Source organism: Aulonocara sp. 'chitande type north' Nkhata Bay, linkage group LG20 (genome assembly GCF_057382095.1).
Source record: "Aulonocara sp. 'chitande type north' Nkhata Bay isolate Kocher_YH1m ecotype deep benthic linkage group LG20, A_spYH_male_GT1.1, whole genome shotgun sequence".
NCBI lineage: Eukaryota > Metazoa > Chordata > Actinopteri > Cichliformes > Cichlidae > Aulonocara > Aulonocara sp. 'chitande type north' Nkhata Bay.
In genome coordinates this window covers 10,599,507-10,626,592 of record NC_141363.1, presented here as the reverse complement: position 1 = coordinate 10,626,592, position 27,086 = coordinate 10,599,507, and the positions used below count along the sequence as shown (strand labels likewise).

At 40.5% G+C, this 27,086-nt stretch overlaps 1 protein-coding gene and 1 pseudogene across 4 annotated transcripts; one reads left to right on the top strand and one right to left on the bottom strand.

The window, feature by feature from the left end:
* The first annotated feature begins 64 nt into the window (after nucleotides 1-64).
* Nucleotides 65-25,226, top strand: clcnk (chloride voltage-gated channel K). 4 transcript variants are annotated; one of them, XM_086276922.1, is made up of 21 exons: nucleotides 65-191; nucleotides 3,026-3,110; nucleotides 6,985-7,140; nucleotides 9,011-9,142; nucleotides 9,286-9,414; nucleotides 10,949-11,088; nucleotides 11,210-11,287; nucleotides 13,078-13,153; nucleotides 13,679-13,804; nucleotides 15,811-15,895; nucleotides 16,193-16,294; nucleotides 16,509-16,593; nucleotides 18,048-18,200; nucleotides 18,786-18,855; nucleotides 19,006-19,116; nucleotides 19,404-19,620; nucleotides 21,553-21,683; nucleotides 22,084-22,154; nucleotides 22,762-22,842; nucleotides 24,394-24,480; nucleotides 24,719-25,226. In XM_086276922.1, the coding sequence occupies exons 2-21, from the start codon at nucleotides 3,056-3,058 to the stop codon at nucleotides 24,755-24,757; spliced, it is 2,124 nt and encodes a 707-aa protein (XP_086133048.1). In that variant the 5' UTR covers nucleotides 65-191; nucleotides 3,026-3,055; the 3' UTR covers nucleotides 24,758-25,226. The 4 variants fall into 4 exon arrangements, with proteins under 4 accessions (XP_086133048.1, XP_086133049.1, XP_086133046.1 ...); XM_086276923.1 differs by lacking the exon at nucleotides 65-191 and adding an exon at nucleotides 1,095-1,294 and having other exon boundaries at nucleotides 19,449-19,620; XM_086276920.1 differs by lacking the exon at nucleotides 65-191 and adding an exon at nucleotides 1,114-1,294.
* LOC147305202 (uncharacterized) lies at nucleotides 3,892-4,965 on the bottom strand (annotated as a pseudogene).
* Nucleotides 25,227-27,086: the final 1,860 nt, after the last annotated feature.

The window sequence follows — 27,086 nt, the reverse complement described above, 5'->3', positions numbered from 1 at the left end:
AAGGATGAAGCCTGATGGGAAATGTATTCGGGATGTGTGTAGCGGGACTGCCTGGTGTGTGTGTGTGTGTGAAGAGAGAGAGCGGAGAAGGGGAAAAAGTAACGGTTAGCTACAGAAGAGACGAAAAGAAAATAAATAAAAGGAATATAATAACTCCCTCGACAGCCAGAGTTGTGTCGGCGATGCTCGCTGTGAGTAAACTGTTTCAGCCCACTGTACGCGGTGTTCGTGCCTTAGAGAAGAAATAAAGTTCGGTGAAGCAGTTTCCTACGCCTCCTTCGATCTTTTTGCTAGCGGAGTTGACCTGTATAGTAAGCTGTTGCCGACTACGAGTCAGTTACGGGACCTTCAAGTAACTGCCAGAGGTTTCCTTACTACGGTTCGGGGCCGCGGATCTGGCGCGGTAACACCTGTATCTGATTGAGGAATCACTCATCTTTGGAAAAGAGAGTTTATTACAGAGAAATGGCTCTTTCCAAAATAAAAGCTATACTATACGCTTCTTCTGGGCTATATTCTCAGCAGCATATTGTAGCGGATCAGGGCTGTTCGGGCTTCTGTTTATACAGTTATGTTTTGTTTATGTTGCCATAGTGACGGGTGACGCCCTCTCGCTGCGACGGTGTGTCCTTCCGGGGTCAGAGGGCGCCTTGTGTGTTGTTGTTGTTGTTGCTGTGCGGTTGCCGCGCTGAGCAGTTAGCTAGCGGCAGTGTTCTTCTGCAGATGTCAATAAACGGCTGTGCTCCCTGGCTAGCTCACGGGAAGCAAGACCAAACGACACCTCCGTCTCCTCGTTGTCTGAGCTCGCCACATTGGTGTCAGAAGTGGGATGATGGTGGCACCCCATGTTCTGACCCGAGTGACCCCGGCCAGTGCGCCAAAAGAAGGCACCTGGACATTTGCAGGACTTTGTGTGGGGTAATGGGGTCGTCGGGGACGACTGACCCCTTAGGTGGGGGCTATGTAGCGGGTCAGGGCTGTTCGGGGTTTTGTTTGTACAGTTATGTTTTGTTTATGTTGCCATAGTGACGCCTTCTCGCTGAGAAGGTGTGTCCTTCCGGGGTCAGAGGGCGCTCTGTGTGTTGTTGTTGCTGTGCGGTTGCTGCGCTGAGCAGTTAGCTAGCGGCAGTGTTCTTCTGCAGATGTCAATAAACGGCTGTGCTCCCTGGCTAGCTCACGGGAAGCAAGACCAAACGATACCTCCGTCTCCTCGTTGTCTGAGCTCGCCACAATATTAAACATATCAGGTCCCCATAAGGAGAATCATGTGCTAACGGCTGTCTAAATGACTCGGGTAAAGTTTGTAGCATGTATGATTGTTGTTTTTGTCTGCTTCCATTTGTCTTTGCACTAGGATGATGTCGGCGTAAATGTGCAGTCATATTCATTGTGTTCCCACTAGTGCTGTCAGCGTTAATCTCGTTGAAATGACGTTAACGCCACAACACGGCAAATCTCCGTTAACGAGCTACCCCTGCGTGGGGCTAGACGGCCAACACGTTAAGAGCTAACTGCGCTAACACACTAGTTCCCACCCATGTAATTGAGCATTGCGTGGCACATCCAACATACTGTTTTACTTTAGTCCATGACTCGCTTACCTTCAGGGTCATACGTCACATGAAAACCAAAATAATTCCAAACGCCAGATCTGAATGAGGGTGCGGGAGGTTCAATTTGCCATGTTGCAAGGAGAGCTTAACTTCTGTCTCACTAGCTTGCCCTGCGCTCTTCCTTCTGACGATGCTGTCTGTGTTGAACGCTCAGTGGATCTGCGCTCGACAGTGCAGCCTACGCAGATTCACTGAGCGCTCAACACAGACAGCATCATCAGAAGGAAAGTTGATAAAATAAATTACAAATTTTGTATTGTTCATACATATGCGTACCGAACCGAAAGCATTGTATCGAACGGTTCAATATCGATACGAGTATCGTTGCACCCCTAATATACACATATATCTGGGTCTTTTGTTTTGTTTTGTTTCCTCTGTCACTGACACATGGACACATACAAACACACGTGTTCACACAGTGACTAGAGGAGAGAGAGAGTGGACAAGCTAATCACACTGCACTAAATTTACTGCAATGGTTCATTGTTATATACAGAAGGAAATCTCGGCACTTTTTGTTTGAACAGGAAGTTCTTCTTTTGCATTTTTCACTGAATGTTTATTCTGTGAATTTGTAGTTTAGAGGAAGAATATTCTTGCAGCAAAGTTTAATAGAGCTGTATGTTATAGAGGTGCAATTTCAGAATTAGTTTGTGCATGTCTTGTAAGTTCACTTGTTTTGTCAAGTGTTGAGATAAATACAGATTTAAAAAAGAACACATGGTCTTTTATTTACATTGACTCTGACTTGCCTGACTTTACTTGAGGCTTGACTTGTGACTTGAAGATAAAGACTTGAGACTTACTTGAGACTTACAAAACAATGACTCGGTCCCACCTCTAGGTGATTGTAGCGCAAGCTCAAAAAACGACAAGCGGGCTTGATAGGCAGCAGAAGTGAGAAGTAAGGAAGTAGAAATTTTTACTGTACTTAAATAGAATTTTCAGGTATCTCCACTTTACTTAGGAATTTATGTATCTGTCAACTTTTGATTTTAAACAAATACCAGTACTTTTTCCTCCTTACATTTTCAAAACATGTTTATTTTTGGTTTAACACATTCGAGTCAGTCCTGTCCCCCTATTAAACACCAGGGGATGTCGCATGAAAATAGATGAAAGAGGCAAATGGTGTGCCATAGCCAGGGGTTAAAGTGGGCCGGCATTTTTATTTATTCATTTTATTTTGCACAACATCGGAACAGTTGCAGGACGGTTGCACTCCGTCAGCATCTATTTAGCCCTACACAAGATGAGCGAGCATTAAGCGAGTCATATTTTTTAAGTTGTAAGTCGTTTCAAATGCAACATTTCTATTAGCTCAACAAATGTCCACAAACACACAGGCTTTCATGCATTTTGTCGCACAGTGTGTTGCTAGCTAACGGTCCAGCTGCTGTATTTCACAGGGAGAGAAAGAGAGCTAACTACACTCAGAGATGGAAAAAGATAAGAAAGACGGAAGAAAAGGAAGAAGAGTGGTTAGAATTACAGGTAAGAACTGCTCAGTGGTATGTGATAAACTGTAAATGTAAAGCTTACAGGTCAGTCCTCATGTTTTTAAATCAGATTTTGAGTCTGTACATTTGACATTATGCTTTTTCATGTTGTGAAATGTGCTGCAAAACAAACTGAGATAAAATAACTGGTTTACTGTGATGGATTTAAAGTGCGTGTGACTGGTACGCAGTGGCTGTGGTGCTCACGGTCAGAGTTCAGTTACATAAAGGGTAACAGAGTTAAGGTGATGGTGCTTAGATTCATTCACAGATTGAAACCTTCACACCAACTTTATCCTGTGTGGAAAAAAGACAGCATAAACAGAATACTGTCAGTGTAGAGGATGGACATAAAAGACAAGGCATGACCATAAAATACTCAAAGGATAAATTCAATTGGTTTATAATTTTATTACATAGTTGGAAAAAAAAGTTAAACAAGTAAATAAAGAAACAACGTAAAAGAAAAGTAAAAAAACCCAAAAACAAATCAGTAAATAAAGGAAAACGGTAATAAAAAGAAAAAAAAGGGCCCCAACAATCCCCTCTGAGCAAGCACTAGGCGACAGTGGGGAAGAAAAACTGCCTTTAAACGGGGAGAAACTTCCGGCAGAACCAGGCTCAGAAGGGGCAGTCAACTGCCGGGACTGGTTGGGGGGTCAGGGTGGAAAAAGAAAAAAGATGAAGGAGAGAGGGAAGAGGTGTTAGGAGAGAAAGGGAGAAGGGGGAGAGGAGTGGTGAAAATTAAGATGGAACAGAGGTGGAGGACGACGAGGCTACATGAATAAGCAGCAGCGCCTTTTCTTCTTTTTCAGGTACTTTTCCATGAGCTCTTTTTTCTCCAGGATGAGGGTTCTCAACTGATCGTTTGTTTCTTCAATTTCCTTCTCAAGTTTCTGGCATCTTTGCTCCGTTTCTTTTAATGCTCATTTCTTCTTGTGATTTCTTGAAGCTTACACTGCAGGTCTTCATTTATTTGCTCTTGTTGCTGCTTTTGCGCAAGCATTTCAGCGTTTTCGCACTTCAAGTTGTCTAATTTCAACAACATCTCATTAATGACCTCTGAGTGTTTTTTCGCCATTTCATTGATCCTACACTGCATCTTTGAACGTAGTTTTTCCAATACTTCTCTTTCCAGTTCAGGTTTTCTGTCTTTCATTGTATTACAAAATTCATTCAGTTTTAGATTTCTTCTCTCAAAGTCCTGGAGAATACGTTTTTCTTCTTCCTGTTGCTCTTTCTCTTGAAGAAGCTCTTTATTTTTGCACTGTTTCATCCAGCCTGACTTTCAGCACTTTGTATTTTTCCTTTATGCCTTCAAGTTGGTCCTGCATTTGTGTGACCTCTTCCTTTTTCTGTCCGAGGATTTGTACAATTTCTTCCATAGCTTCATCAAGCGTTCCTCGGAGCACCTGATTCTTTTGCTCCATGTTTTCGAGATCCCTTTGCATCTCCTCAATAGTAGCATTCTTGTGTTGAAGCTGGGCAGACGTTTCTTTTAATTCAGCACTCTTTTTCTTGTTTTCCTTCATCAGGAACAAAATCTTCTCTCGTGCTTGACCAAACTTTCCTTCCCAGGCCTCATTAATAATTTTTGTGTAAGGCTGGCGTTGCTGTTGTTTTTCCAGCTCTTGATTTCGTGCTTCCAATTGTTTGCACTTCTCTTCCAGTTGAAGCTTCTCTTCTTCAATTTGTTTAATTTTTGCATGTAGGTCGGAGTTCTCCTGTAATGTCCTTCGGGCTGATAAGACACTATCCATGGTTGTTTTTCCTGGAGCGATTGGCCGGCCAGACCTCAAAGGAGAGGCGGCATAATCTTTTTTTCTTTGTGGGCATTTTCGTGGATACATGTTGGCGCCTGTGCACAGTGACTCTGAAAAGGTTTACAAATACTTCCAAATATATCTCTGGTCGAACGTTTGAAGGCTGCGAACAAACTGACTAAAAATTGCTGCTCCTGACCCCTACTTAAGGAAAAAACTTCAAAGGATCAAAGGCATGATGTCCACTCTTTATGAATCACATGGCATTTTGGAACGGGGATGGGTTTTTTTAAACTGTTTTTAAATTTTACTTGAGTGTTTCTTAGTTTTAGACCAGTTGTTTAGTCTGAGGCTTACAGCTGAATTAACAGTAAATTAGTACAGTCGAGTCATGCAGGATGATCACCACTTTTATATATTCAGTATGTGGGTCAGAGTGAGTGTGGATAGACAAAACACAATGATCAGGCATGACATTCTCACTAACTAGTGACACCGTGTCACCTGCGACACACACACACACAGCACGTATGATTTTGCCGGTTTCAGCTGCTGGTTGTTAATGTTGCAGACAGATCCCACTGTAACAGACTGCGGCTGTGCTTGAAGGTCATAACATGTTTTCATTCATTAACCTATCGTATTTCCATGAAAACATAGCTATGTAGGCAGAAGTCATTTGTCGAGATTGCTGTAAGCAAAACATTTTCAACCTCAGTTTATCACAGAGAAGCAGCTCTCCTCAGCCTCACAAAGAAAATAAATGGAGGTCATTTAATTTGTGACTTTACTCTCAAATAAAGCTTTGTCTATATTTGCAAGTGCATTCATTTTCAGCTTCAGGATTCAGAAACTGTAAGGAATAAATTGATTGGTTTATTTACTTATTTGACAGCGAGGAAAACTTCTCAAGTCAGCAGCAGTCATTGTTCACAAGAGTAAAGTAGCGTCTCTCGGTCTGGCTCTCTAGGAACCTCAGCGTGCTGTTCCCATGGAAACAAGTTTTATACTGAGTAATTGTGTGTGTGTGTGTGTGTGTGTGTGTGTGTGTGTGTGTGTGTGTGTGTGTGAGAGAGAGAGACAGAGAGAATGCATACTTTACTTCAGTTTTTTAAAACAAAACGGATGAAAGAATAAATTGGATGTATAACTGATAGCCATTAACTTAGGGCTGATTTAAAGTGTGTGTGTGTGGGTGCGCACACATGTGTATGTGTATTCCAGGACTGAACAATGATTACCTTGACCTTCAACAACCTGTTGAAGCTAAACCTGCATTTCCTGCAAAGTTTGGGACATTAAGAGAATTCACAATGACAGTTTTGTGCAAAATGTTTTTTTCTGGTTCTCGGGGCCTTTAAAGACAATCACTCTTCTAAGCAAGGTCATAGTTTTTTTTTAATTGCAATTCTTGCAGTTGTAAAGTTATTGCAGTAACAAAAGCTCAGATTAAAACTGATTTTCAACTGACCTACCTTCAAGTTTATATTTAAATGAATGCATTTCCATCTAATCTAATCTAATCTAATATAATATAATATAATATAATATTCTGTTTTTGTTCTTAAAAGTCGGACCATTAAGTTATTTGAAAAAGAAAAAAAAAGAAAATCATTCATTTTACAATTTTAAGTCCTCTATGACCTTGGAAAATAGACACTGAATATCTAATATATATAACAAATCGCAATTTTTAGTTTAGCCAGTTAAATTTATCAGATTTTAATAGCTAAAGTTATCAGATAATTCATAAATTACACAGTGGAACATGTATTTTAAGCATATTTTGTTTTACCTAAAAGCTGAATATCATGCACGTCCAGACAAATGAAGGGCACATACCCATGTTCCCCCAAAGAGTTAATATTAGCTACCCTTTCAGCCGTGACTGCCCCATCACCTTAATAATAACACATTAACAGAGGTCAGTTGACAACCAGCTACCAGTTTGTACGTACTACACACAGACGTTTGTCTGTAACACATCATACTACTTCAATTGGGGCTTGAAGGTAAGTCTGCTTGTCTTACATGTAAGTATTTTATCTTCATTCAAGCAGCTTATTTGTAATTGCATTAGTCACACTGCAATGCAAACACTTCAAGGCAAAATGAAGAGCCCGGATGAGCCTCGAAGGAGTAAAGCGGATGGCGAGAACAACAACTGGGAGCAAGAAAATCAATCGGACACATCCCATAATAAGAGCCCGCTCCTTTCGGATCCATGGAAACCATGCAGACGGCACCGTGCTGTTGTCAAAGGTCAGAGTGACGTTGGAAAATCGTTATAATCTGATCAATACTGATGCAATCAATCTATCTGAGAGCAGCCATGTGCAATCTTAATCAAGTATGTAGTTTTACGCTGGAGCTCCAGTTTGGTTTGACCTCAATCTGAAAAGTCATACATTGATCAGAATCTTGAACTCAATAACAGAGTTTATTGATAAGATATTATCACATCTTTTAAATATGTATTTTCTGCTCTAAGGACAGGGTGCAACACTGAAACCTAATTACTGATTTGATATCTTATTAATATTCAGTTCTCATACCCAAGTATAATCGTTTGCTGTTATATTTCATACTATACATCTGGTGATTTAACTTTCATATTATATTTTTATACTTCTGTTATTTCAGTTATACTAAACTGTCATTTGATTTCATTGTTACTTGTGTATCCAACCACAGAGCTGCGCACAATCCTTGTTTTTTAGATTCATGCAAGGCTTGGGTCAGGTCACTTAACTTGAAACAACAACTACAGAACCACTCGTGCTAATACTGAAGTAAGTAAAAACATTCTTTACTGCAGTAGAAGTACAAATACTAGTGCTAAAATATTCCTGTTACCTTTACACAAATATATGTGGTAGAAACATCCTCCAAAGAGCTACTTTATACTTTGAGTACATTTCAGATCCTGTACTTTTTCACTTTTATTTGAGTAAAGAGGTTAAATCTGTACTTCAGCTTTTTCTGGAGTGTTTTTTAGCACTAGTGTCTGTAGTTCTACTCAAGTACAGCATGTTTGAACATATTAGTGTTTGTTCTGATGGGTGCTTACTTCAATATTAGCTTATGCGATTCTGTAGGTGTTGTTTCAAGTTAAGTTATCTGACTCAAGCCTTGCACAAATGGAAAAAAATAAGGATTGTGCACAGCTCCATAGTTGAATACACAAGTGTGGGGGAAATCTGTCCCCTGTGTTCTGGAAGAGGCACCCTAGAACACGTCAGCAGCTGCCCGAAGGCCCGGGCGATGGTCGGTATCGTTGGCGTTCCTGCGATCCAGGGGCTTTGCAGGATGATCACTGCAAAGTCCTCTGCTGGCTGGGTGTGGCTGGGGCAGCCAAAAAGAATGCCATCCAGGCTGTGAGTGAAGTGGCAGAGAAAGCCACAAGGTGGCTGTGGATTAAGAGGGCTGATCCGTTGGTAGCTACTGGTATGCAAGTCAAGGCCTGATCACCATCGGGTGGCTCACCTGAGCGAGGGTCTGTGATGTTGTGAGACCCAAAACAACTGATTACCCCAGGATACACCACTGAGGGAATGGGTTAAATGCAGAGAGGAATTTCCCCACGTGGATCAATAAAGTATACCTTATTATTATTATTAACCTCTTAAGCCCCAAGCCTACCTGATCTCCTGCCTTTTGCCCCCGTATCAGGGGGCGTTGGAGCTTAAAGCGCTATACAAATACAGGCCATTTACCATTTAAGAGGTTAACTCCAAGTGGACAAACAAAAGTAGAACAAAACAAGATGAAGACAAAAAATATCCTTAGTTTTGGCCTATTTTTAATATGATCATTTATGTTCAATACGTTGGGGTGCTCATACGACTGTGACCCAAGTGTTTATATTTTCAGATTGTTTTGTACAATCTAATTCAAAGGCAACAACTAGAAGGCTGGAATCAAACAATGCAAACTAACCTAAAAGATTCAAACCTGCTCTGGAAACTGCTGAATCGAAACTGAACTGAATCCAATCTGATGAAAAATGTAAAACTTTAATGCTCCACAGCTTTCCAAGTAATTGTGAACTTTACCTTTTAACTTTACCACCTCTGTAACATCTCAGCACAACGCTGTTGCTCTGACATGCTAAACCTTTTTGTTTCCTTAGAGCTGCTGTTGAAGCTGAGGTGTTGTCTGGGAACAGTGTGTGGGATTGAATGGTATGGCTACGCTGCTCTGGGTATTTTGACTGCCATCCTCAGTTTCCTCATGGACCTCAGTGTAGCGAAGCTGCTGCGAGGTGGATACACACACACACACACACACACACACACACACACACACACACACACACACACACACACACACACACACACACACACACACAAGCTAAGTAAGCAAAGCACACAAATAATCAGTGCTTCTCTCTCGTGTCTCTTGCAGCTCACCAGTGGCTTTATACGATGCTGGAAGGGAATGTTTTGCTGCAGTTTCTCTGCTGGACTCTTTACCCAGCATGTATTTGTGCCATTGCATCATCATTCTCCCACAACATCTGTCCTTTCTCCACAGGTCTGTTGAGCAACAAGCAGGAAACATGATTAGTTCAGGTGTTTTTTCACAGGCTGTGCTGCTTTTCTCTGTATTCTGAGAGCATGGCATTGCAACCGTCCAAGTCCACAGGTGAAGAAAGAGGGAATTAGTTTTTATTTTAGGTCTCAAATCTATCTTAGTTAGATTGTGGCTTGGGGGATAGTCACCACACACTACAAACAAAGCTCTAGCAGAAAACACCCCTTCCTTGAAACGTTCTTCAGTATGCAATTTAGTTCTGTGAGAACATTTTTAATCAACAAGCTTACCTAAAACAAAGGTGTCCATGTCAAAACTGAAAGAAAAAAGCAAAACTATTTGTGTCCAAAGATGATGTTTATAACTAAAAAGACTTGATTTTTCTTTACAACTCATATCATCAACGCCTCATAATGCCTCTAGATTCAGACTCGAATGTATTTATATTATTTATGCTATTTATTTATACTTTTAATTCAACTTTAACATAAACATACAAAACAATAACACTAATGATATAGAGGTCTCAAACACTTGTTACAGGGTTAAAAGTCAATAGAAAGTGATTATTATTGTGAACAACAGGAACTACTACAGCACGAAAAACTCTCCATATATTTACATGCAAACCTGATTATTGTTGTAAGACAGACTTGGAAAAATTGTGAGCCCATGCTTTAAAGCACCAGTTTTTTTTAGATGTGACAGCTAAGCAAACACTGAGTCTCTACCAAATGTGGATGTGTGTGAGCTGATGAGTATTGCAGTAGCAAGCTTTTGCCATTCATTCACTTACAAGTGATCATTACCGTGGAAGCTATGTAGTGTTTGGCTACAACACGGCATAAGATTAGAAAGGCTAATTATCCAAGGTGATTTTGTGCGGCCACACCGTAACATGAAAGGACATTCAACCTTTTTATCTTCATTATAGTCTTAGAAAAAAGATAAATGAGCACAAATGAACGTGAATATTCATTTTTCATCACCCACTTTTTTTCTCTTGAAAACGTCTTTCTGTCTATCTAAAATAAATGGTATTGAAAAACAGTCAAATGAGATATGAAGAAGTCAACTATGATATTAGCAGTCTCAGAAATCTTGTATGAAGTATGAAGGATGTAGGATAAAGCATATCTAAGGGACTATGTGTTCTATCTGTCCACCGTTCGCAGTGCAGCTCTGTACTGTAGCCCAGCGGTCCCTCTGGTCTCTTACTTGCAAACAAAGCAAACAAGGAGACATCTCAGCTGAACCATAAAAAAGGAGAAATTGGTTTGATTTATGCAACCAAAATCCCCCTGTGCAGATATAGCCTTTACAATCAAATACTGAAACACAGTTCATCTTCAGCTTGCCTGTTTTGTGTTGATGGTCTTTTTAAGTCCCAAAGAAATCCTTGCCTTGACGTTCCCCTCTATTTAATCATTCAAAAATCATTCTTGCGTATTCACCTATAATAGTCTTTTTTGCCTTTGTGATTGCTTTTGTACCTCAAACTCAATCTTGTACTCCCAATTGTTTATCTTCTCAGGCTCAGGGATACCAGAGGTGAGAACCATGTTGGCGGGATTTGAAATGCCGCATTATTTGTCTCTCACTAATTTGTTTTCCAAGTTCTTGGGCCTCATCTGTACACTGGCTGCTGGCAGCACTGTTTTCCTGGGCAAAGTGGTAAGATGACTCAGCATGTCTTTTTGTTACTCAGAATGCGCAGCAGTAATGTAATCATTTTGCTAATGGTGTGTTTTCTGATTTGTTGTGACGGTTCTGTATATTTACCTCGAAACATCAGGGTCCATTTGTGCATCTTTCCACCATGGTGGGAGGTTACCTGAGCAATCTCTGCACTCTCATACAACGTGATAAGAAGGTAAAGCACAGAGAAGTAACTAAAAAGGATGCTGTACATTAAAACAGTCTGTGTATGTTAGAAATAAAGCACATTTTAATTCAACTTTTTTGATATTTAAGCCCAGAAACCTTTCAGTTAAAAAAAAAGAGAAAAGCTTTGATAAACCCCTTATATTGCACATCAGGTACCAAACACCAGGCAAACAAAGCCAGAGATGATTTAGTGGCACAGCTGAAGCTCAGGTGTTAGAGTAGGTAATCTACCAATCACAAGGTCATTGGATTAATCCCTGACCCCTCCAGTCCACCAATCCAAGTGTCTTTGCACAAAATACAGAACTTTTACTTGTCTCCAAAGCAGTACGTGAGCTTAGGCCTAAATAAATGTTTGATCGGGTGAATGACACAGTTGAGTGAGACAGAAAGTTGAGTGCTCAGCACAAGTGGAAAGGTGCTATATAAATCCATTTAGTGGCTAAAAGAGATTTAGAAGTTAGTAAAAAACAAAAGGAGTGTGAACACTGGATGTCATCATTTTGCTGTAAATAGGACCCCTAATCTGTTTGGACAAATAATTCTGACTCAGAATCTATTTGTCATCTTCATCTCTTTCTGCTTACCTCATTGCAACACATTTAATCCTTGGGTTAAGATCAAAGCCTAACTGCTGTAACAGATACCTGATAATGAAAGTGCTGAAATAAGTGCTAAGTGAAATAAAAGTAAGTGATGCATAAATATAATACTAGAACTTGTCTACAGTCTTCCTGGACAGTCTAGAAATATTAATCGCACAGCAGCCCATTATTTGTCAGATAATTCCATTAAAAATGCTCAAAAGGACGCAAATGTTTTTGAGAGGTCCAGATCAGTGCTGAGGTGAAGCCTTTCCAAAATGCTCTAGCTCAGCGGTCCCCAACCTTTTTTGTGCCACTGACCGGTTTATGCCCAACAATATTTTCACGGACCGGCCTTTAAGGTGTCGCGGATAAATACAACAAAATAAAACTAGTACCGGTACCGAAAAAAAGAAGATTTATTCATAACACACTTGAAAAGACCCAGGGACACCGAGTTAACGATAAAAACGATAACAAAATAACGCTGAAAACCGATAAAAACTCTGAAAACCATACATTTCACACCTGAGCCTCAACTCTCGCGGCCCGGTACCAAACGACTCACGGACCGGTACAGGTCCGAGGCCCGGGGGTTGGGGACCGCTGCTCTAGCTGTAAGTGGGCAGTGTCATCTTCCACCTCTCAGCCAAAGCTGCCATAAGCAAATCATGCAAACTTCAACCCTCATGCAGTTGTCCTAAATGAGAAAATTAGCGATAAAAACTAAAATTGCTTCTTGTTTCAGGTTGCAAGCATTTTTGGTTTATACTTTAAATTTGTGCGTTTTAACATGATGGTCTATGGAGGACGACTCATTTTTGGAGCCAGCCACGAGTGGCCGTTTGAGGAACTGCAGCTTTTGACACGTCAGAAAAAATGAATCACATCGAAGGACTGAAATAATTCCAGTAAAGACAGAGTCATCTTTACAGGAAACACAATAAGAGAACATAGGCTCTACATGCTTGTTAAGGCCTGAGTGATGTCTAAATGTTAAGAGCTTTGTGTTTGATTCTTCCACTGTTTGGAGGCCATGTTATTTGAATCATAGCAAGGGACCTCAGATGGGCTCAGACGGGGTGTGAAATGCTTCTCTGGAAAACAATAAATGAAATCCTGCTACGTTCTTTAAAGCATAAAAGTCTGAAAAAAGAGACAGCACACACACTACAGCATGTGTTTCTTGTAGGAAAAAGCAGCTGGACAAATGTTGGTTGTATCTGCCGGGGTCGGGGTAGCCAGCTGCTTCGGAGCTCCCATTGGCGGTGAGAAAGCCAGGTTGAGCTTTTTTTTTTTTTTTACTTTTTATGTATCTGCTCACAGCAAATCTGTTTTTCGCACAGTTACTCAGGTAATGCTCTTTTCTGCCTTTGATTTCCCTTTTGCATGCTTCACAAAGTTGCTGTTCCCTTTTATCCTCCCTCAGCCCTATTTGGTCCCCCATCGTGTTTGTATATGTTCCTCCCTCACCTCTTCCTCCTTTGATCACCTCTCCGCCTAATATTTTGATCTTCTTACCTCCATTTCTCTTTTGCATCCTTGCTGGAGGTTCATTGCCAAAGGTTTGTGCTTGAAGGATAAGCTCAAAATGTCACAATTTACATAAAACAGCAGGGGGTCTGTTAACACCTGAAATATACCCCTATTTCTGTTGGCATAGATGCAGACAACACTATTTATTACAGCCTTCCAAAGATTGTACTGTTTAAAGTAGAAAGGGCTACTGCCGTCGCATGCAAAATGTCATCTGCACCTTATTCCTTTGTGTCTTTGCTCCTCTTCCCCTGCAGGTGTGTTGTTCTCTGTGGAGGTGATGAGCTCTCACTTCGCCCTGAGGCATTACTGCCCATGCTTCTTCTCAGCAGCCTGTGGGGCGTTGACCTTCCGACTTTTAGCAGTGTGGGGTGGAGATGGAGGTGATGGATGCACTAAACACCACTCGCTCCTTTAATAGTCTAGAAGTAGAGGGTTTACTTTAGAGTCACAGAAAAAAAAGCCAAATAAAGCCTAGAAGAAGAAGAAGGAATTCCCTCCAAATATGGAAAATTATTGTGTTGCATTGGCCAAAAAAAGAAAGAAGAACACAGTTCACTCAATCAAAATCGAAATATTCTAAAATGAGAAGCTTAATATGAATGCGCGCCTTGTTTTTCTGTATCAGTGCTTGGGGCAGTGGAGCTGAAACAGATGTCAGAGAAAAATGTTCAGCAGTACGTCGAGTAAGTGGTTCAGAGGGTCCAAATCTATTAATTATCCACAGCCTTCCACCAGACAGCCAGACAGCGTGTTGATTCAAACTGGATCCAAACACCAAATTCCTGCAGGGAAGGGTTAGGGTAATAAACTTGCTTTCCAGCAGCTAACAGCTCAATAATCAGGCCACAGTAACAGCTCCTCACAGCAACAAGGCCAAGATAATATGATGATAATGACTGAAGAGCTGAGATTTTACTGAAGTCAGACTTACAAGGACACTGTGCTATTTCCTTTTTAAAAGCTGGACCACTTAACACCAACAACTGCGTAGGAAAATAATGACATTTTAAACATGTGTCCTAGATTATACTGGGCCACCTACACGCTACACCTACATGAGCGCTCAGCTGTAGAAACACAGGACATGAAGCTCCAACCGCACAGTTTTTATGCTGATGTTAATGTCAGAGAAGATCTGGAAGTCTGCAGTTACTGAGTCAGCAGAGCGTTGGACACTTCTTTTTTTTTTTTACACTGTGTGCCTTTAGTACTTGGTGACGCTGGTTTCCACTGTGCAGTAGTACCATTGACAGCTGATCATGTCATGGTCCTGGGTTGCTGTCCCAGTTTTTCTAAGTTAAGGATCTCTTAGTTTTGGTTATTTTAATACTTACCGTTTACAGTTGCTTTATGTTTTCCCTCGGTTTTCCTGGTTTTGTTTATATTAAGTTATTGTTTCAGTTCATCCTGCCCGTCTCAATCTCTGTGTTTGGTGTTGCTCGTCTTGCCACTTCCTGTTTTATTTTCATAGATGTTTGTCCCCTGTGCCTTGCTAAAGGTTCTACTTCCCTTGTCATCCCTGATTTGTCCCCACTGCTTTTCCCACCCGTTTCCCTCTAGGCTCATGTCCTTTTATAGTTATTGTCTCAGTCACCCCTTGACCTTTGCCAGGTCGACCACAAAGTCTATCCACTCCCAGAATTTTCTGTAAAATCACTCCTAGTGGCTCCTGGTTATTTGCATTGTCTGGCTTTACTTTCTGCTTTTTTAGCATGTTTTCCTTTTACATTGATCAGCATTCACTTCCACTTAAGCATCCAGCATCCACTTTGGAGGAGCGTTGGAATTCAGTGAGCTCTGCAGAACGACTTGTTCTCTTACCAGTGTTTGTAAAAGCAGACTGCGTGGATAGGTGCTTGATTTTTCTGAGCCTGTGGTAACTGGGCTGAAAACACCTGAATTCAAAGAAGAGACTGTGTGGCCTGTTGCTTTGTCTACATGACAGCAGCTCCTTTACTGCCTGCAGTGCACCAATAATCCACCAGTGGGCAGAAGATGTATGTCACTGCAGCTTTTTCAGTTGCCTATTGATCATGTTGACACATGGATCTCTCAGAAACCCATGTGCCAGACTGTCTGACATAAACAGACTCTCCATCTCTCTCATGGTATTTATCATGAAGATGTCTCATGTTGAAGTAAATCCTTAATAAATGAAATATTTTCTTTTTTTAAATTCTGATTTTATTTCTTTCTGTTGTCAGTAATGTTGACAGCTATATAATAACTCGCCGTGTCAAACATCAACTTTGGCAAAGTTATTGGAAGCATTTAAGCTGGCAGACTGTAAAATCCAATACATTTTGAGTTCAGTAATGTGAGGGATTATTAAATTTGAAAGGCTGTGGGGAAGATTGAAGTGATGCAATTTGTTTTATGTCCACAGAGACTCTCCAGGCCTTGTTCAGAACAAATTTCCCCGATGCTTTACCTTTCTACCCGCTGGAAATTCTGCTGTTTGCTTTCTTGGGGTAGGTTTATTTTGACAGTATCTGCATAATCAAACAGGTCCTCTTTTATTCTCTGTCTGACAGATAATCCCTGACTTCTGGCATTCGTATTCATATCAGTCACAATGAAAACCAGCTGTTTTTCCTGCTGTACCAATTAGCATTCCAATTTTTTTAGTCTCATCTCAACCATTTCCTCCTCCTCCTTTTCCTTCCCATGACTTCTCCAAGTGTAATGACTTCCGATAGTCTGTTGCTGCCTGGATTAAAATTAGCCTCTCATCTCTCACTGTGGTTTGTGTCACTGTCTGAAAACAGGCTGCTGTGTGGGGCTGTGAGCTGCTGCTACCTCTTCTGCCACAGGTGGATCCTGCGTTTCACTAAAACAAACCCAGTTTTCGCCAAGATGCTGACGACAGAGTGAGAGCTCTTTGCAACCTGAATTGTGCTGTAAAATCTGGTTGACAACTTATTTGCCTTTTTTTCCAGATAGAAGCAAATATTTGTCGAGTAACACACTTTAAACCCCTGAAAGCATGGACTAGAGTAGATAGGAAAACATTTCAGGTTATTTAGAAGTCAGACAGACAATTTTAAAAGCTAATGGAATGAACCAAATGCCTGTATTTTGCAGGAAGGCTCTGTACTCAGGCATGGTTGTCTTCTTCCTGGCATCACTGACGTTTCCCCATTTTGCTGGTCATTACATGGCTTCTAAGGTGGGCATCAGCAGCATTTAAAGACATAAACACTGCAGTGAGTCACGCTGTTGCTTTCGTCTGAATGTTCCTTCATTATAATGCACTTTATTCTGAGTCACTCCCGTGTATGCTGCGTTGCTCTCATCCTCCTATAAATTGTAACTATTAATCCACAATTATAGTCTGCAACAATTTCACCGCTCACTCCAACACTTGATCTGAGCCTGATCAGATTGTTTAACTCCATTACAAGCTCAAACACTTTGTTTGTGTTTGTCATTACTTTGCTCTTCCTTAGACATTATTACACTCACCACAGAGGCTTATTTCACTTTTATTTCTGTCAGGGTGTCAGCTCACAATATCTAATTCTATCTCAGTAACTCATAACTGAGATTTTTGGCGCAAAGCTTCTTGAATAATTTCCCAGTTCTAACATAAAGAAGAAACTTTCTTGTTTCCTAATTCCATTTAAAAAGCTCTGATTGACTCTGATTGCTGTTTTTTTTTTTTTTTCAAATCATAATAATCCCATTAAGCTAGCAAAGACGCTAATTGATGCCGTTGTTGAATATCACCATCACATCAGAATGAATATCAGCATAGAAATGCTCTTAGCAGAGGTAGTGCATCTGAAAATGTCGGTCATGTGCATTGATGAGCCACTGCTTAATTATTCCATGAAAAACTACCAGTTTAGGCAGCAGCCCTGGTTCAGCTCGAACATGAGGCCCTTTGTTTTTCCCCACTCTCTGCCACCTTTGCTGCCTGCTGTCCACTGTGCTATCTAATAAAGGTCAAAAAAATAATGTTAAAAAATATTGGTACACACAGTTTTCATGCAGATTTGTGTGCAAATTTTGGTATCCATCCAATACCAAATACAGGGCCAGAATTCCCGATACGAACACTGATATCGATACTTTTAACTTAATGGCAGCTTATGTAGGGAAGAGCAGCGTGTAATGAGTTATGAGATGAATCATCGTGAATTTGCATTTTCTGATTTTAACAGCCACTAAATCTGTGGCTGTAATTAGAGAAGACAACAAAACTCGTACTTCAGCTTTTCGTGTATTTTGAAACTGAGGTTTTTAAGACCCGGAATGCAAATGTGCCTTTTTATAAAGTGCTTTGGGTCAGCTTTTGCTGTTTAAATGTGCTATAGTTTATAAGTAAAATCGATGTGACAGTCAACACGAAAAAGTTCAGATATTTTTCATAATGCCTGATTGAGTTATATTTTTTATTTCTTAGAAAATAATTTAACACAATTCCTACATGTTGAACTTAAAGGATAGAAACAAAGTATCGATCCGATACCAACACCGGCGTTGCTGTTGATATCTGGATCGATCCGCCCAGCTCCAGTGCAAACGCACTCTTTGTAAATGAGGACCAATGTTAGCATCAGTCTGTTTTTGTTTCATAATGTGAGGTAGTAATACTAATATCACTAATCTTTTAATCAGTACACCATGAAGGAGCTCCTCACTTCTTTCCTGGATAGCAGGCAGTGGACCTCACAATCCCACAACACCTCCGAGCAGCTGCAGCCTTTGTTGGAGTGGAGCTCATCAGGGACTTCTGTCTACTTCTCTTTAGTTTTCTTTCTGCTCATGAAGGTACAGGAATGCAAAGGTCAATGAAATCATCTTTTTATCTGTCTAGGAATCCTAAGAAGGCACCAAACTCGGCTGCGACTCCTCTTGTTCCTCTCTGCTGGGTCACAGCGACCCATAATTGGAATACAGTAATTGACATTTTCACAATCGAATAGGCAAACTAAAGGCTGTTTAACCTTTGAGGATGAAATGTCTTGTGATGCTTGATGCTCAGTCATACCAGCACTGCGGGTGGAAAGAATGGGTTTTTGACCTTTAACAGCTATTAAAGTAATAGCCCAGTTACTGGTTTTAATCAGTCCCATTATGTGTCCACACATCTCTTCTTCTCATTTGTGTTTGAAGCAGACAGAACACCTTGGAAACGCACAAAAAAGAAAATGAGTTTAAAAGAAAATTTCTACACTGAGAACAGCTTCTGATAGTCACTTTAGCAGGAACCAATGAGCAGTTCTCTCATTTCTACATTTAAATGTGAAACGCAAATGCACATAATGGAATCATTTGTGCATAAATGAGAGCAGTGCAAACACAGCCTGATGTGACTCCTCTGGATGCTCTGTGTCTTTGTGTGTTGTGTCTGAGATGTGGATGTTGGTCCTCGCCTGCACCCTGCCTCTGCCAGCTGGATACTTCATGCCAGTGTTCATCTATGGTGAGTGTTTCAACTTTCAATTTCAATATAACAAGTCCGTCTCACTGCATCCCCCATCTGCAGGAGTGAAATGCTGTCTTTTTCCTAACATGGCAAAGCTACTAAGTAAGAAACCCTTTCTTATTGGTCGTTTTGGTTTCTCTTTTCCAGGGGCAGCTATTGGGCGTTTGATTGGGGAAGGAGCCGCTTATTTGTCTTCCACTGGAGTGACTCCAGGCCAGCAGTGGGCTTCTGTAAACCCAGGAGGCTACGCACTTGCTGGTAGAAAAACCTGACCAGCTGTAGTTTGGTGCTAATATTTTACACTCGCATTGACTTTTGCCTGAATGTCTGAAAGGGACAATTTTGCCTGCATTAATCAGTTTACTTCAAATTTTGCTAAACATTTTCCTAGAGCTACAATTTGAACCCAGTTTTAGCTAATAAGTTAATTTCTATCATCATCATGCCTTTCAACTTTTTAAGTTTTTAAGTAAATTTGCTGAAATGTGGCATTAAATTTAACAAAGCAACAATTCAAAGTGCATCGTATGGTTGGTCTGCTTTAGGTGCAGCGGCCTTCTCTGGCGCTGTCACACACACTTTGTCCCCAGTTCTCGTGGCTATAGAGTTGACTGGTCAGTTCACGCATGCTGTACCCATCCTCCTGGCGACTCTGCTGGCCAACGCCCTGTCACGCTCTGGACAACGCCCATCTTTCTATGATGCCTTGTCCATCAGCAAGAGGCTCCCACACCTTCCCTCTCTGAAGAAGGCAAGTCCTCAGTAAGTAAACACAAAAGGCCGTCTGACAATCTGTAGTAAACCTGCAAACCTGTAAACTTTGGTGCTGATTGTGGGTTTTTTGCATCTAGCTGAGCAGTGTGTGTAATAACATTATATTAGTAAGAAAGTCATATCAATATATAAGGCATGAAAATGTACACTATTACTGAATTCTAGCCAGAAATGGGGAAATGTGTGAAAATGTGAAAAAAACTGAATACAAAGTTTATATTAATAAAATATAAAGTTTGTTTTAGTTAATTTTAGGTTTTCTCATTGCTGTTCAAAGCTTGTTTTTCAAACAGTGTTTCACAGTGAAATATTTCATCAGTTGATGTTTGGATCCTCCGACTCTGAAGTTATGCCGAGTATCAAAAGTTTCAACAAAACTTCAGTCCATGACTGAAACTATAAAACTATAAGGAAGCCAACCAAAGTGTAAATAATCATACAACTAACACTTTTATGTATGGCTGTATATAAACTGCTTAAAAAATTATGGGAAGACTTTTTAATCAGAGTACAGCATCAAGTTAGTTGAACGTCTGGGATGTTGATCGGGTCAGGTTGTTCATCAGTTTTAGCTGCTTTGGTGTTATTGAGTTCCAGGAGACAGGCAGTTACCCTAGGAGAGCTGACAGGACCGTAGAAGGTCCTTAAACCATTAGCAGGACTGATGTCTGCTCCTTTGACAGAACAGGATGATCACTGCCATAGAATACCAGAATTGGCAGGTCCACCACTGGCATCCTGTGCTTTTCACAGATGACAGCAGGTTCACCCTGAGCACACGTGAAAGGATCTGGAGAAATTATGCTGCCATTAACCTCATTCGGCATGACCGGATTGGCGGTAAATCAGCGATTTACCGCCAATCCTGGATGATTGAGAATGCATCAAAACGTTTTAACCAATCAACAATCAACAAACCTGTCTCGCCTACAACTGATTACCAGGCGATTCCCAGGAGCACAGGCGACCATCAGAATCAAAACACTCACAACAATGAATTTAATCTTTTAACCAAGTCAGCCACAAAAAACACAACAGAAACTCATCATGACAACCCACACTGACAATATCTGGAAACTGGGCACAGAGGCTATGAATGTCAGTAATCATATATCTGCTTAGAACTGTAATTAGAATAAAAATCCAAATGAACTCAGATTTAACAGAGATTTATGTGTCTATACTTGGATCATCATCTGTTTGCCACCCACACAGGATATAACCCTTAACCCTCAGGCTCAAATTAAGTTTTTAGTTGCTAATGCACAACCAAGTCCTGCAGTGGTACTTCTGAGTAAAAAAAAACTCATAAAATATGTATGTGGCGTAATCAGGTTGTTAGTTTTTAAGTGTTGCAAATTGGCAACGCCTGCCTTGAGAGGGCTAATGCTTTCTCATGCTTAATGCTGTCACACTTTCAGATATATTTTATTTATAACCTATAGCACGTTTAAACAGCAGAAGTTGACCCAAAGTGCCAGAAACCCAGTTTCAAAATAAATAAAGGCTGAAAAGTGTATTTTGTCGTGTTAACTAATAATCAGATCGATACCGAAATCGACAGTATCACACAGGACTAACAGATATCATGACACCACTTTGGTAAGTTCAGACCACGCATGGATCAGCCTATGTCTGTCAGATGAAGTGTTGTTGGAATAACAAAAGGTCTTCTATATCACTGCCCTGACAGCAGCAGCTGTACTGTCTGACTTCCAACCAGCTCTTATACAACATGCTTCCTGAGTATGAGGGGTGGAAGTGATCCAAATTCATCAGTAAAAGCAGAGCATTGCAGTTCTCCTTTATGCGTTCCTGTTTATCATTTGGCAGCCGCTATTATGCAATTTCAGAATTGATCATTTAATTTAAGCACTGCTGCTTTTTCTCCAGGTGTGACACGATTCATCTCTCTTGCAGGCTTCCATCCACACCAGTCGGACAGGTTGCGGTGAAATCGGTGCTGCTTCAGAAAGCAGCTGGGCCAGTGGAGGCTGAGCAAGCTGTCAGAACCAGCACTGAAATGCAAATCCCTGTGGTAGACTCCTACGGTGAGCGGACAAATGTATTTGATCATAATTCACTCCAATAGTCTGCCTATATTATCTCTTCTTCATTTTATTGCTTTTAAATTTTACATACATGCTGGTCTAAAGCGCACGCACAGGTATGACATCACAAAGATCAACTGAAAGTAAAATAAAATGATGAAAAGTTGTAGCCATCTTAAAGGCTGCAGCAGTACAGCTTCATAAAAGTGCTTCCCCGAGAAGGTGACAATTATGAGAAAATAATCAATTGGGCAGCTGAGCCTTTCGGCAGCAGTTGCACGGATAAATTTTTGTGTTTGGAACAGATGACTCAAAGCCGCTAGAGAGCTGCGCGCACTTTAAACTGCAGCACCGACTGTGGCAAAGAAAATTGATTTTTCTCTCCTCTGTTTTATTGAAGAGTCACAGATTTTGCTGGGGTTTGTCCTGCGATCAGAGCTGCTGACGTTCCTGCGTCGCTGGAAGACTGAGGTGAAAAGGCTGAATGGAGACAGAGAGTTCACTGAGGTTTTTTTTTTTTAAAAGCAGCCGTTTAAAAAGAAGAGCGTGTCCGTGCAATCCATTTGACATTGACTGAATGTGAAACAGCTGGAAAAAAAAGATGATTGAAGTAGGATGTGCTGGCAGGACTGCGAACTGATGGAAGAGCTCATTTCATGACAACTCACATCCACTTTAAAGGATTTTCTATTCACAGAAAAATACTTTATTTTATTTTATTTTTTTAGAGGATTACAATAAACTGTTAAAAGTAGGAAATCAGTTTTTCAAGAAAATGGAACCTACTGGTATTAATTCCAGGCTTAGCTGTGAAACTCCAAAACAATGTCTGCCCAAAATGTTGACTGTATTGTAATTACAAACTTGCATTAAAATTTTCTAGTTTCTAGTGTTGTTATGCAAGTACAATATAAAACCAATCAAGGCATTTACTTGACTTGAGTTTATACCATGAATATTTTTCTTAACCAATTATAATTTGAATAAATAAACATTTGATTTTGTATATTTCAGTTGCATTTTACTCCAAATTACTGATTCATGTTTATGAGCAATTGAAAACCATGTGTGTGTGCAGAGTCCGGAGAAACATCTGGATGAAGGATGCTGCATTTACCAAACCTCCATCGTGATATCACCTCACAACACTGTTCAGGAGGTAGGGGCTCTTTGTTAAATGGAACTGGCAGCGTTACCAGTCATTGATTTAAAGCAACAGTTGGCCCAACAATTGCAAGAAATCCTGTTTATCACTTTCTGAGAACTGGAGGATGATGCACACTTTCCAAAGCACAAACCGGGAGGCAGTTAGCAGAGCATAGCATAATCAGTTGGAAAAAGCTAATAACTAATGAGCTGTTTTATTCACTGTTTTATTCCATTTATGCACAGACTGAAATTGAAAATAAAAGCAACTGGAGCTAGCTTAGTTTTGAAATATTTAGATATGAGTAAAACACTGATGCAGTCTGTCTCTGAAAATGGACCTATCTGGTCTCACATCTCCTGCTTCTCTTAAGTAATGAGCAAATTTTCTGAATGGATAAACTGAACTGTGTTAACTCTTTATCTCTGTCTATCTGAACCTCTCCACTAGCTCTTAGAGTGCCTCAACCATCTGCCACACTCTTCATCTCTCTCCACCTGTTCTCTCTGCTGTTGTTCTCCTAAAAAGAATGCAGTCAGAATGCCAGAAAATCTCACTTTTTTGATGATTAGATCACAAATATAAATACAATAAACCTTTTTTTTTAATGCACAACACTTTTATTCAAGCAAGGAGCAAAACTCATGAGATCATGAATCTCTTTTGTGAGCTCAGGTTTGTCTCTGGCAGGTGAACTTGCAGCTTGCGCAGAGGGTTTATCTTGCTGGGTTGCAAAAGCATCCTCTTCCCTTCCTCACAAAACCTTAAGTTGTAGCAGAGGCTGTGGCACGTGTGCTTCACTGACTCATCGGCTGCTACAGCAACAGGAGACTACACTTCCTCCACCTTCTGGCATTGCCTGCTCCTTGTTGCTGTCACCATCTTTTTTCCTGCAAAATATTTTTATACCCACAGCAAACAAACCAATCAAACAACCAGCAACCAAGTGCCAACAGTTAAAAGCCCTGTTAACTGGTGCTCTCTCTCTCTCCCTCTCTCGCTGCACACTCAAACAAAAAGCTTTGTAGCCAATTAGAGTGAAGTAGATGTTTGAATTGCACACAGCGAACCCAAATCCTTGTGTTTCTGATCAACAATATGCAATTATTTTGGGGGACTTGCTAGACTTTTTTTTTTTAAATAAGCAGGCAGCTGTTCTCAGAAATAATAACCCCCACTACACTGCTTAACAAATGATAGTGGACAGATACTATTGGATTACATTACCCTAGCACATAAAGAGCAAGATATTTCTCTCGTTAAATTGGAAGAGACAAAAAATGAAGCCAAATGAGAGCAAATTAAAATTAGATTCAACAGATGGCTGAAAAACACTCTAAACACTCAGTTACTTAAATATGTGAAGATAAAGACAGTCTCATCCACAGGGCATATAATTTTAAAAAAAAGTCTTCTTTGCAACGTATCTGACAAAACAGCGGGGAAGAAACAAAACAGCGACAACAACAAAAACCCTGCAGTTTCCAGGACATCAGATGAATATTTATGATCTCATCTGAGAAATTGCTTCCATTAACCCTTTTTTCCTCTGCGTGTTCTCAGGCCCACAGTATACTGAGTTTACTCGGATCCCAAACCTTGTTTGTTGCAGACGAAGGAAAGCTGGTCGGGCTTATCACGTGGCCAGAGGTAGGGAGTGTTTTTGTGTACTTTCACCCATGCACAGATGTTACCTTCAACATGCACGTTTTTGTCACATTCCCATGTTCCTCAAATGAGCTTTACTTTGTGCAAACGAGACCACGTCCTTGTATGGATTTGTTAAAATTATGCAGGGCGCTGGGAGAAAATAGCTACTTATGGATTCAAAGCAGTCTCATTTGTTCCTTACCTCCATCTCTTCCTCCTTCTCCCTTTTCTCCTCCAGATGAAGAGGATATTAGAGGACTTGGCCAAAGAAATCTGAGCGACATCACAGCGACATCATCACGTCAGCACATCCTATCAAAATGTATTTTAAATAAACATGTATCCGTCTCTGCCTGATTAGCTCAACGTGTTTAATAATGATGTAATTTCTCTAACAATATTTGCACACCAAACTATACTGTTATCACCTGCAAACTCCTGTGAAAAACATTTATCAGAGCCTATTATCTTTCATTTTTATTTTTGTAATTAGAAGGATCTCGTCCATTAAGCAGATAGCACACAGTCTCATTTACTGCTTTGCACTTTGTCTCACAGTAAAATTGTAAGCACAAAGAATATTAACCAGTGCTAATAAGAAGAAAAACAGTTTTAAAATGTATACAAGTAATAACAGTCAGTCTCTGTTCAGTATATATTAGGTCCTGTGGGGCGCAACTGAAAGTTATGTGACCATGCATCTTAAATAATAACCCAGGGGCAGCCATGTTTTTTTTTTCCCTTTGGGGAGGGGGGGGGGGGGGGGGTGTCTTTTTGCAAGATGAGGCTTCCTTGAAAATACACCCAAATGTTTTTGTTTTTATTTTTTGCTTATGGCATTTTTTAAGGGATCAGTGTAGTGTATCTTTGGTAAAGAACTGGGCGGATCAATCCAATATATGATAAGATACTTTGTTTCTATCCTCCAAGTTCAGTGTGTAGCCCAATGAATTGTGTTAAACAAAACATGCACTATGAAAAATGTCTGAACCTTTGACAGTCACGTCTGTTTTATTTACAGCCCACAGCACATTTAAACAACAGAAGCTAATCCAAAGTGCTTTCCAGATGGGCACATTTACATTTCAGATCTCCAAAAAAAGTTTCAAAATACATAATTGCCCCTTGGGGATAAATAAAGTCTTGGCTCAAGAGTTGGCAGTTCGTCCTGTAATCGGAAGGTTGCCGGTTCGAGCCCCGGCTTGGACAGTCTCGGTCGTTGTGTCCTTGGGCAAGACACTTCACCCGTTGCCTACTGGTGGTTCCAGTGTCCGGCAGCCTCTGTCAGTGCGCCCCAGGCTGGCTGTGGCTACAATGTAGCTTGTCATCACGTGTGTGTGAATGGCTGGATGACTGAGCGTGTAAAGCGCTTTGGGGTCCTTAGGGACTAAGTAAACCACTATACAAATACAGGCCTTTTACCATTTACCATTTTGGATTCTGATGAAAAGCTGAAAGCTGTGTTTTATTGTGTTAATTTGTTAAAATGTGTTCAGAATTTGCAAATCGATGCTTCAACTCATAAGCTGCATTTATAAGTTCAAAGTAGTGATATTGGTGTTGGTATTAGTAATCGATACCAACATTTCAGTATCACACAGCACTACTTTGGTACACTGACCTATGATTTCTCCTGTGACTTGTATCTATGAGAGATAATTTTGAAAGTTCAGAAGTTTCAGACTTGGGGTTGTAAAATCAAAAAGCTTGTCCTGATTTAAATTTGGTTCAAGGTCTTCCTGTAAGCCCCTGGGCTGTTTTCAGCATGGCTGCTATTTTTAAACCTTTCAGTAGAAGTCCTGTTCTGAACATCTGTACTTATGTGAGCCAGACCTCTATGCTCATGTGACCAAAAGACCTTTTCATTGCATATGTGCCATATATTACGCTGCCACACCTCAAGGTTCAGATCGTTCCTGCTGAATTTTTTCCCTCAGCCTCTTTGGGCTGTTATATTACAACTCTGCACTGACAGCCTAACACGAAGCCCTTGGGCTTGTGAACAGTGACTTTTCCACTAAAACTGCAGAAAATTGCTCTGCTCTCTCATCACCACCTCCGTGTGAAATTCAGGTCAATTTGAAACATAACTTCACTTTTCCTCTGCACAAATTTGAGGTCTGAGGAGAAATTGTTGAGTGCACAGTGGAGGTGGTCATAACTAGACTTCAAGGGAGTGATCAACAAACAGGAAACTGGAAATCCACCAAATTCAAACAAGGTAAGGTGCCTAAATTTCACGAACCTATTCACACATTTTGACTGAATCTTATAAACTTGTTGCCCACTGAAGGCCCCCTGAATTTAAAATTATAGCTGCTATGTGTTGAATGTAACAGTTTGTGACTTGGACATCCTTCCTAGAGTTACCACAAGGAAAAGACACTGGCATTCTTCAGTTATGCTGACAGTGTAATAACTATGTAAGTAATTGTTGAGAACAAGGGCAGAAAATAACAAGCTCCAGCGGCAAACATGAATAAACTGGAGTCATCCTTTAAGAAATTCTTTGAAGCAATAAATTACTTTTTGGCTTTCAGGAGCCTCTGTGGCCGCAAGTGGTAATTGCAGGCCACTGGTGCATTAAATTCTGTTGTGATCTGAGT